Consider the following 11,104-nt stretch of genomic DNA (forward strand, 5'->3'; position numbering starts at 1 on the left):
CCGCCATCCCTAGCCGGGGTTCCCCCACCGCGGGCACTGGGCCACAGGACTGACGTGTGCCTCAGTTTCCCCACACGCGACGCTGCAGCAGGACCGCAGGAGCCGGGGGGGGCAAAGCCCGGCACACATGGGACACCACCGGCAGCCCCACGCCAGAGCCGTGCCACCCCGTCTGCTGCCCCCCATCCCCTCCATGGCGGGATGGCCACACCACAGAGCCGCAGGGTACGCAAGCGCTCAGCCGCTCCCCAGCGCCCGACGCCATCTGGGGTGGCCGGAGCCCGTCCCAGCCCCGCCGCCAGCACGCAAGCCAGAAAACATATTTCACAGCCATTGCAGGCAGCAGCTTCTCGAGCGTCCCGGGGCGAGGGTGAGCGAGGGACAGGGGTGCCGGGCCCTGCCTGTCGGCAATGGGGGTGCCGGCGGTGCCAGCACTGGGGCCGGGGGTGCCGGCGCTGGGGAGGTCGAGGCGGGGATGGGACTGGCACTTTCCCAGCAAAAATAAAAATCTGGGCTGCATTAGAGGGGCCGGGAGCGTCACCGCAGCTATGCGGAGAAGCCCCGGCACAGCCCTGCCAGCCGGGGCCGGGCTGGGGGAGGCTGCTGCCGCTGCGCCGCCCCGGTGCCCGCCATGCCCGGGCACTGGCAGGGCCAGGGCACAGGGCAGGCAGGGTGGAGTTACGGCTGCGGATCCTGGTTATTTATTTACGGCGAGAGGGGATGGACAGTGATCCGGGACAGCCATCCCAGTGCATGCGCTCAGTAGGCTCGCGGCGGCAGCGGGTCACCCCGGTTCATCCCCCAGCGGCACCGAGTGGGCCAAGATGCCAGGTGGGAGCGTGGTGATGGCAGTGCTGGCACTGCGCCTGCTCCTGCCCTGCACCGGGCAGCATCACCGGGAGGAGGCCGAGCGCATCATGACCACCACGCCGGTCATCGACGGGTGAGCAAAGGTTGCCTGGCCCCGCGGCATGACGGGACACCCCGGCAGGGCTGCGGCTCTCGGCACCCTGAGAAAAACCCCAGCCAGAAAACCCCACCAGGGACAGCCCTGCCGGGGGATCCCCGTGCCGGGCACCCTGGGGCCGTGTAGCCGGGGGGATCCCCAGCGGTGCAGCTCGGCTGGCAGCGGGCAGGGTGCTGGGAAGCCGGTGGCCAGGCTGCCCCGGGGGAAGTCCCCACTTGGGGCAAATGGGTCATGTCCTAAGGGATGTCCCCAGTCTCGTGCCAGAACCCTCAGGAGGCTCAGGTCCTCCGCGGGGTCCCCCGTGGCACCATCCCTGTGCCACAGCAGCCTGGCGCAGGGCAGGGGGAGCCGGAGGATGTGGGGACCGTGACGCAGGAGGGGAGAAGTGGGAGCTGACCCCTGCGTCTGGCCCCCAGCACTTCCCCATGATACTGCTGGGTGCAGGGAACTGCATGGCAGTGACACATCCCCATGGTGGTGACAGCGATGTCCCCGTCAGAGGAGTGCGGGGCTGGCTCCCTCGCGTGTGAGGGCGGAGAGGGGATGGCGAGTGGAGGGGTGCATGGAGTTGTCCCAGGCCTCCCCCTCCAGCCAGGAAAGGGTGTCCCACATGGAGCTGTCCCCTGGGAGTGACACATCCACGGCTCCTGGCCGGAGCCACTTGGGTGGCTCTTGGCAGAGAGTACAGATGGGTGGGCAGATGGACCGGTGGGTGAGTGGATGGATGGTGGATGGACGGACAGACGGATGGATGGGTGGACAGATGGAAGGATGGACAGACGAGTGGGGAATGGGTGGGCAGAGAGACAGGGAGATGGCAGGTAGGTGGGCAGCCAGGAGGCCGGCTGGCCGGAGGGGCGGCCGGGCAGAGAGCCCCTCATCCCCGCTCTCTCCCCTGCCCAGGCACAACGACCTGCCCTGGCAGCTCCTCAAGAGGTTCAACAACCAGCTGGGGCTGCCGGAGGCCAACCTCACGACGCTGGACGGCACCCACACCAACATCCCCAAACTGCGCCAGGGGCACGTGGGCGGGCAGGTGGGACGGCGAGGCGGGCGGGAGCAGGGGGGTGGGCAGCGGGGAGGGCAGCGGGGTGGGCAAGGGGCACTGGGACGGGGAGAGGGCACCGGGGAGGGCAGCGGGGTGGGTGTCAGTGGGCATGGGGCCAGGGTCCCGACGCTCACCGAGTGCCATCGGGGGCAGTTCTGGTCGGCGTACGTGCCCTGCGCCACGCAGAACAAGGACGCGGTGAAGCGCACGCTGGAGCAGATCGACGTGGTGCACCGCATGTGCGAGCTCTACCCCGAGACCTTCTCCTGCGTCGTCGACAGCGCCGGTGAGCGGGCGCAGGGCCGGGACGCAGGTGTCCTGGGGGCCGTGGGTGCTCTGGTGCCCACCCTGGCTGATGCCCCCCACCCTCCCGCAGGCATCCAACAGGCTTTCCAGAACAAGAAGGTGGCCAGCCTCATCGGGGTGGAGGGCGGCCACTCCATCGACAGCAGCCTGGGCGTCCTGCGCACCTTCTACCGCCTGGGCGTCCGCTACATGACCCTCACCCACAGCTGCAACACCCCCTGGTAGCAGCCCCTGGGGGGGCACGGGGACAGGGATGGGGTGACATGGCCGGCATGGAGGGGGGACGGGGCATGCGGCCGAGCAGGGATAAGCGACTGTGGGTCCACCCTGATGCTCTCACCGCTCCGCAGGGCTGACAACTGGCTGGTGGACACTGGGGACGATCCGCCTCTGCACAATGGCCTCTCGTCCTTTGGGAAGGTGAGCGGGGACAGGGTCAGTGGCGGCACCTGGGAGCAGTGGCTGGGGCGGGGGGGACATGGTACCAGCACCCACCAGCCCCACGCTGGGTTGTTAAGCCCAGCAGCGAGTGCCCTGAGTGCATGGTGTCCCCCCATGCAGTGACATGTCCCCTTGCGCACCCCTCACCCGCCCTGTCCCCGTCCCTATCGCCGTTCCCGCAGATGGTGCTGGCGGAGATGAACCGCCTGGGCATGATCGTGGACCTGGCCCACGTCTCGGTGGAGACCATGGAGGCTGTGCTCAACCTCTCCAAAGCCCCCGTCATCTTCAGCCACTCCTCCGCCTTCAGCCTCTGCCAGAATCACCGCAACGTGCCCGACGACGTGCTGAAGATGGTGGTGAGCACCGGGGCACGGCCGCGGGCAGGGAGCAGGGCTGGCTGGGGGGCCACGGGGCTCAGGACCACCTTTCCCCCAGGCCTCCACGGACAGCCTGGTGATGATCAACTTCTACAACAACTATGTGACATGCAGGGACACGGCCACGCTGGCCGACGTCGCAGGTGAGGCGGGCACCTGGGCAGGTGTGTGGGGGGTGGGTGACAGTGTCCCCCCGACCCTGCTCATCCCCTGCGCACCCACAGATCACATGGATTACGTGAAGAAGGTGGCCGGTGCCCGGTACGTCGGCTTCGGCGGGGACTATGACGGTGTCACAAGGTAAAGCGGGTGACGGGCGCAGGACCGGCTGTGTCGGTGGGACATGGCAGCGTGGAGCGGGAGGTGGGTGCTGCCGGGCTCGGCTGCCCCCGGCGCAGCTGCGAGCTGTGGGGTGGCACAGGCTCCCCACCGGCCTGGAGGACGTCTCCACATACCCCGCGCTGGTGGCCGAGCTGCTGGCCAGGAACTGGACGGAGGCAGAGGTGAAGGCAGCCCTGGCCGAAAACCTGATCCGTGTCTTCAGGAAGGTGGAGGAGGTGAGCGGGGCACGGCAGCACTGGGCGCAGGGAGGTATGGGGCATGGGGACACATGGGCCATGGGGACACACGGGACAGCAGAGACCAGCGGGACATCAGGATGCATGGCACTCAGTGATGTGTGGGGACGTGAGGTGGCACAGTGGCATGGGGCAGGGGGACGAAGGAGGACATGGGGACATGCAGGGCTTGGGAATGGCGGCACGGGGACATTCAAGGTGACAGGGGGCTGTACGGGGCACGGGGACTGCCCCTCGCTGCGGGAGCCCACCCTGTCCCCCATCGCAGGTGAAGGCGAACCTGCAAGGCACGGCTCCCCACGAGACGCCCATCGCCTTCGAGGAGCTGGAGGGATCGTGCAGGACCCCCTACGGGTACACCGACGGCGCTGGCACAGCCCGGCTCCCGCCGGCAGCCCTGGGGCTGGCGCTGGCCCTGCTCCACTCCCTGCTCTCCTAGCATCCGGCACGGCTCCCCCCGCAGCTCCCACACCCTGCCCGGCAGGATGCTGGCAGCTGGCCCAGTGGCTACCAGGATGAGTCCAACCCTGGTGCCTCTTCCCACCTGCGCACCTGCCCCGCGAGCGAAATAAAGCCGTGCTTCCAGCACCGCCGGCAGCGTGCATCCGCACCAGGACCCTGCGGGGACCACCAGCCCCAGACCCATTGCCCTGCTCCTGGCTGGAGGCGATGAGCCACCCTGGCAGGTCACTGGCCACACCAGGACCCCACCAGCCACCCCGGCTGCACAGCCCCAGAGGGGCAGAGGCATAGTGGGCCGGTGGGTGCCCAGCCCAGGGCACTGGGAAGCTGTCACCACACCGGGAGTGACACATTGCTGCAACACACAGCCAGGTTGGCTGTAGGGCTGCCTCCGCAGGATGCTTACATTAATCATTAGCTAATTAATTGGCTACTCAATTATCGTCTTAGCAATTTCCTCTCACATTTGGGAACAGCCTGTCTTCTAAGCGGAGGCGGCTTTGGGCACCAGGAAAACAGGCAGGAGAAGGAGAGCCATCTTCCTGTGGCATTCGCAAATTGGCTGAGGCACAGAGCCCCGTCTGCCAGCCGGGTGCCGGGAAGGGATGGGCACGGAGAAGGGATGCGCCCGGTCCCCGATGGGATGGTGAAGCTGCTGTTGGTGGGTGCCGATGGCAGGACCAGGGTGGAAAACATCGGGGCTCCCTCCATGGGGTGACGACCAAGGGCCAGGGAATGCTGCGGAGAAGAGCACAGGGAGCCGGGCAGCCCAAAAACCACGCTGGGGAAAAGGAGCTCGACTTGAGCTGGCTGCCCTGGACTCCCCGAGCCGGTGTCGGCCACACCGGAGCCATGGCAGCTCCCGCTCATCCCGGTTCCCTCCTGGCTCAGCTACACGAAGGGCAACGGTCCCTGCAGGGGAAGCATGGGGGGGACTCATCAGGGCTCCTTCTGCTCCAGCACCCCAGAGGTGGGGACCCAGAGCTCTGCCGGTGACTGCTTCCCTGCCCCTGGGCAAGAGGAGGCAGGGAAACTGCTGGCCGCCGCCTCCTCCTCACCTCAGCCCCATGGCACTGGGTTTTCTGTCCCAGGCAGGGGACAGGGCACAGCCATCACGCTGCTCCACAGGCAGAGGGGACCACAGACCCCCCCCCCCTTTGCATCTTAAGCCCCAGAGACACCACCACGGATGTTCAGGGATTGTTTATTTAAAATAGCAGAAGGTAATGAACGTGAGGTTGGAGAAGAAGAAAAAGGCAAATGAGACAAGCTTTAAAAAAAAAACAAAACCACACAAATGAAACCACAGAGAAACATCACACTGAAAGAAGGAGCGTTTCCCGGGGCAGGGGCTCCCTGGGCCGCAGGGCACGTCCTGGCCCCCAGCCCCACGGGTGGCACCCACGCATGGCACCCTGCAGGGCCAGGCTGCCCGGCCCCGCAGCAGGGGGGCACAAGATCCAACGCTCCACCATGCCCAAGTGATTTTGTGGCCCAAAGCCACCTCGTCCTCCTGTGTCCCCACCCCTCGTCCCCACCACGGCACGCCTCGGGGAAGAAGGTTCTGACGGTCACTAGACACATGCTGCCAAGGCCACTGAACTCAGAAGAAATAATCAAGACAGCGAAACGTGTTTGTGTTGCAAGTGCTGGGGAGATGGCCCCTGGCCCGCAGCGAGTCCTGCCCCACGTCCGCAGGGGCAGCCCGGGAGGTCAGCCAGCGCCGGGGGTGGGAGCGAGCTGCCTCCCCCCGCCACTGCCCTTCCCTCTCAGCACAGCACAGCGCAGCGCAGCAGCTCGGCATGCGTTAAAATTCCCTTTAAAAGTGATGAATCAGAGCTGCCCCGCTGCAGTGGGCCCAGCTGCCCGCCCCTGGCGGCACACAGCACAGCTCAGCGCTGCCGGCCCCGGCAGCTGCATCGCGCTCGCTCACTTACAGCCTGCAGAGAGAAGGTTAAAGTTCCTCCTTGTGAAAGGCAAAGGAAACTACATTTCCTCCCCGGTGCTTCCCGTCAACCCAGCAGCTCGGTAGTGCCTGGAAGTCACGGAGAAGGGGCACAGAAAGCTTCAGTCCCAGGGGAAGGCCCCAAGGGACAAGCAGCCACGTTTCCCCAGAAGCAGTGGGAGGAGAGGGGACACGGCCGTGCCCTGGAGGCAGCCCCCGCTCATCCAGCTCGGTCCCACACTCGGCAGGCAGCAGCACAAAGATGCAGCAAGATGGGGACAGCAGAGAGAAAATGGCAGCAGACATCCAGGGGATGAGCCACAGCCAGCGCAGGCAGACACACTCTCAGGATGGTTTAGCATTTACTGTCACACCCATCCGGCTGGGGAACATCCGGGGACGAGGCTGTGGCCACCACAGCTGCGAGCCTGGGGGTGGAAGCTGCTGCAATCCACTCCCAGCTGCTGGACATCAGGCTGGGACCGGTTCCACATGGGAGGTCAGGGCCTGGATAACCATTTCCAGACCACAGCGTCTGGAGATGTGGAACGCGTGGATTTACATGCACGCACACACGGGGCAGGATGAGCGTTTCAAAGGTCACTTTGTGGTACAGAGCTCCAGGGAGGTCTGGCCCAGCAGGACAAGGAGCGAACGATGGGCAAGGTGAAGTCTGCAAACAGGGAACCCAGCTACGGCTCGGGAAGGTCACTCCAAGGGAAGAGATGCCACGGCATCACCTCCCCTTCCTGCAAGGCACTAACCTTCCCAGAAACACGACAGCCGGGAAACCAACCCTTCCCAAACCGCTGCGAGGGGAAGGCGGCCCCATGGGGATCTCCCTGCTCCTTGTAAACAGCTCCTTGCTGCGGGCCCTGAGGAAAACACAGCCCACAGCTCGGAGACCCGGTCTGAAACAGGTAACAAAGGTGTGCTACGCACGGAGGAGAGTCAGGCGAGCAGCACCCCAGAAGATACAGCCACCCGCCTCCAGGATTCCTTTAGTGTTAAATCAAGAGCGGGACGTTGCATCGTGGGACGCTGCCAGAAACCAGCAGCAACCCTCAAATGAAAAACACCCTGAAATCAGAACCAGCAAAGCGTTCCTCAAGCCCAGAGAGAGGCCGTCGCTGCTCAGAAACCCCCTGCCAGGATCGCTGCCTGCTCTGGGAAAAGTTGTCACCGTCACACCCCAAAAGAAGAGTCTAAACGCAGGCAGGCAGGGCTGGGGACGTGCTGCTGGAGGAGGGGATGGCCAACTCCGCCTGGCCAGTGGGTCAGAGCAAGGACGTAGCAGAGGTGGGGAAGGAGTCCCGGGCCCCTCCACCCCACACGCCATACCACCAAGTGCAGGGCAGCAGTCCACAGGGGCGACGGGAGACCTTAATTCCGCAAGGCAGCCAACCTGGAAGGGAAAGCACGAGAGGGAACAGGCGTGAGAGCGGCAGGAAACAGCTGGCCATTACTCAGAAGGACCCTTCAGACAGCGTGTGCCGGGAATGTCTCCACCCAGAAACCTCTCTCCTGCAGCAGAGGTGCAAGAAATCCTACTCTGGAGCACACGGCTATGGCTGCCTGGGGTTAACATGGAGTATCCGTCATCAACGCAGGAGGGGTTCCCGGCTTCTCTTCTGGGTGCCCTGACACTGCAGCCCCCCTGGTCCCTCTCCCAGGGTCACCCCCAGCTCTCACGGCAGCCCACGGCAGCCTCGGGGCTGTCCCCGGATGGACGCCGGTGGCAGCTGCGTGGGGAGCAGCAGGGAGGGACCAGGGACAGGAAGCTCATCAGCTTCTCCTGGGGCAGTTCCAGGGAAACAGCCTGTTCCCAGAGCTATTTGAAGGTCAGTGCCAAGCGTTCCCGGAGCAACAGCAGCTGCGTGAGGGCGAGAGCAGAGCAGGGGGAGACTGTTCTGCACCTCGTCAACGAGAGCTCGCTGCTGAGTGCCAGAAGCCACCCCCGTCCCCAGGCCCAAAGCTCCAAACAGCCACTCGCCTGCCCTGCGCAGGGCACCACGGGGACTGCCAGGCTCTGGCTTGCCTGAGCGTGAGAGGGGGCTCCCCACCCACTCGGCCTGCCGTGACAGGCTAACTCATGCCCTTCATATCGGTGAGGGATCTCTGGGAAGGATTCAAACTGCCTCATCACAAGGCAAAGGACCCAGGAGAGAACAAACCTCCGCGACAGCTGGTCTTCCTGGGTGCGGACTGAGCTCTCCCCAACTGCCGAAGCCCCCTCGGGGAGCTGGTTGAGTTGGTCCATGATCTCCAGGCCGTTCTCCTCTGCGATCTGGACGATGAGGCTGTCCACCTGCTCCTGCGGCGTGGTCAGCGTGGTAGCGGAGCTCATGGAGTCCTCCATGACCTACAACAGAGACAGCCTGTCACTCTGCCCCACAGGCGAAGCCACCAGCCCCCTTAGCCAGAGCAGCCTCCACAGCATCAAGCCTGACAGCAGAGCTACAGCAAAGGGGCACAAGGTCTGGTTCTGCCCCAGACCCGCTCTGAGCGACGGCTTGCTACGACACAGGGACAGTCACCCTCCCTCTTATCCCTGTCTGCTGCGTTCGCCTCTTTGCACAGCAAGCTCGCTCCTTCTCCATCAGGCAACAGAGCTGTGTCTTCCCCAACATCTCTCATATCCCTCAAATGCAGAGAACACAACTACGTGAACAGCTCGGGGGGTTTCCCACACCAGAGGCTGGAGTCCCCGAGGGAAACAGAGCTCCTGACAAACAGGGGTTACAGCTGGGACCGGGCGCTCTCCCAGGAAGCAGCACATTACGGTTCACAGAGACAAATCCACCCTCCCAAATCCAGCAGCTCCCAGCCCTCCCGGACCCATCAGAGGCCACCAGCACTTACCGACGTATGAACATCCAAATTCTGAACTTGCTGCTCAAATTTATCCATCACCGCTGACACTTTCTGCAGGTCCATGGAGCTCAGGGCTTTGTCCAAGGCCTTAGTCACCTGGGCCATGTTTTTCGTCACCTACAAGAGGAGATTACTTCACCGGTACTCCCCAAAAGTGAGGTACCTCACTGTCGAGAGTAGAACCCAGGTGAGCGACAGAGAAATCAGTATTTCTGATGCTCACAGCAGCACTACGAGGCAGGACAGTCTGCCTGCTCACCAGATGCTGCAGCCAGCTCTACGCAGGTTCAGCCTGGCTGCGGGTTTCTCCAGCCACGTGCAGTCACTGAAGACCTCGGGCACCGCTCCTGGCAGAACAGGTCCCAGCCCACCACCCTTATACGCGCCATGAGGCGAGAGGCTCGAGCCTCTCCCTCTGTGCAGCCACAGGTTAAGGACTTAACCCAAGCCTCCGATGAAGCACCCCCGCTGAGAAGCCACCCCAGACAGGCTCTTCACAGGCTGCACCGCAGCAAGGGGGTCCGAGCTAACTACAAAGCTTGGTGGGATTCTTTACAGGGATAGGGAAGTACGTACAAGGTGGTTCGAGGTAGCGAGAGGGGAACAGCCAATGTTCACTCTCTGCAGAGCACAGACCAGTCTCAAAGCCCCACGCCCACGCAGAGGCTCTTACCCCCTTCATTGTCACTGCTGTCTGGACCTTGGAGGCCACCGCATCCACCCGGGAAGACATGCGGAGCCAGTTAAGCCCCTCATTCTTCTTGCGGATGGCATTCTCTGCATAGACACGAGCGCACTCCACATTTTTCTGCTGAAGGGCCTGGAAAGGCAAAGGGCAAGCACTTGCACGGAGAATCCACACAGATTTATAAATAAGCACGCTCTGTTTCTGTCTTAAGACTTTTCCACTAGGAAAAAGCTCTCTTATGACTCTCAAGATACTGAGCACGCCCCTGAGTGGGAACTAAATTCCTCTCAGTGTTGCAGGGATGCACCGCATCCACCCGGCAGATTTGAGAACTGAGGGTGGGACTCAAAACACTTGGAGGCTGAGCTGACCTGTGCAGCAAGGTCTGGGGAGGGGAAGCCACCCCCTTCCCCAGTCCCTTGGTGGAATACAGCAGGAAGGATCCACAGCTGCCGGGCACAGGCCGGCCTCTCACCCACCTTTTTAACTTTGGCTTGTTCGGCCTTAGAGTCTTTCTCAGCTTTTTTAGCGAGTTTCTCCAGCTGCTTCGCTGTGAACTGCAGAGAAAGCAAAGGGTTAGTGCCAGGATACAGCAGCGCAGAGCCAGGGACCGGGGCGAGCAGAGCCCCCAGCTGCCTCCCCCCCGCAGCAACACCGGCCGCGGCTGCCCCGAGCCTCTGGCCGCGGGAGGGAGCCGGGAAGACGGAATGCCCCGAGGAGCGGAGCCTCTCTGACCACACCGGCAGACTAGGAAGTCCGTTTTCCCTGCTTCTGAGAAGGGAAGCACCGGCAAAGGCCCGGGAACAGCGGCCCCGGAGGACAAACCCGGCTAAAGGGCTCCCTCTTCCCGCAGCCGCCGGCATCGGTGGGGCTCCCGCGGCCGGGAAGGGCAGAGCGGCGGCAGCCCCGCGCCTCCTAGAAAACGCATCTGCGCAGGCCAACGCCTCCTGCCCCGACGAGGCGTGAGTCAGCGGGCGGAGCGGTCCCCAGGCTCCTCACGGAGAGGTGGACGCCGGCACCGGCCCTCCGGGACGAGCCGCGGGACCGGAGACACGTGAGGGAAAGGAGGAGGAGGGCCCGCCGGCACCCTCACCTTCAGCTGGAAGAGCGTGTCTGGAAGAGAAGGAGAGCACAGCCTCAGGGACGGCGCACCGGGGACAATGCCGGGGCCAGAGGCCGGGCACCGGGGCTAGGCCTAACCCCGGGGCCCCAGCCCCTGGCAGCCCCAGCCGGCCGCCACTCTCGGCACGCCCCCGGCCCCACCATCAGGACAAACCCCCCCACGTCCGAGCCGGGGGCGGCGGAGCCCCGTTTCCCGTCCTCCCGCTCTTACCGTCCATCCTGCCCCGCCGCCGCTTCCGGGTTCTACGGCCTCCGCTTCCGGGGTGCGCGCGCGCCCGGTTCTCGCGAGAATG

General features: G+C 64.3%; 2 protein-coding genes across 2 annotated transcripts; one reads left to right on the forward strand and one right to left on the reverse strand.

Annotated features, from left to right (window-relative positions):
* Positions 1-696: 696 nt before the first annotated feature.
* DPEP1 (dipeptidase 1) lies at positions 697-4,306 on the forward strand. Its single transcript, XM_063334863.1, has 10 exons — positions 697-943; positions 1,871-2,003; positions 2,169-2,301; positions 2,392-2,542; positions 2,672-2,741; positions 2,945-3,121; positions 3,201-3,285; positions 3,367-3,442; positions 3,564-3,699; positions 3,989-4,306. The coding sequence occupies exons 1-10, from the start codon at positions 825-827 to the stop codon at positions 4,157-4,159; spliced, it is 1,251 nt and encodes a 416-aa protein (XP_063190933.1). The 5' UTR covers positions 697-824; the 3' UTR covers positions 4,160-4,306.
* Positions 4,307-5,370: 1,064 nt separating this feature from the next.
* On the reverse strand, positions 5,371-11,089 carry CHMP1A (charged multivesicular body protein 1A). The gene is made up of 7 exons (XM_063334864.1): positions 11,023-11,089; positions 10,783-10,802; positions 10,169-10,246; positions 9,675-9,821; positions 8,990-9,118; positions 8,302-8,489; positions 5,371-7,532 (listed from the first exon to the last, which is right to left on the reverse strand). Exons 1-7 carry the CDS (start codon positions 11,027-11,029, stop codon positions 7,511-7,513), a joined length of 591 nt encoding a protein of 196 aa, XP_063190934.1. The 5' UTR covers positions 11,030-11,089; the 3' UTR covers positions 5,371-7,510.
* Between the last annotated feature and the right edge of the window lie 15 nt (positions 11,090-11,104).

Source organism: Chroicocephalus ridibundus, chromosome 4, assembly GCF_963924245.1.
Source record: "Chroicocephalus ridibundus chromosome 4, bChrRid1.1, whole genome shotgun sequence".
Taxonomy (NCBI): Eukaryota; Metazoa; Chordata; class Aves; order Charadriiformes; family Laridae; genus Chroicocephalus; species Chroicocephalus ridibundus.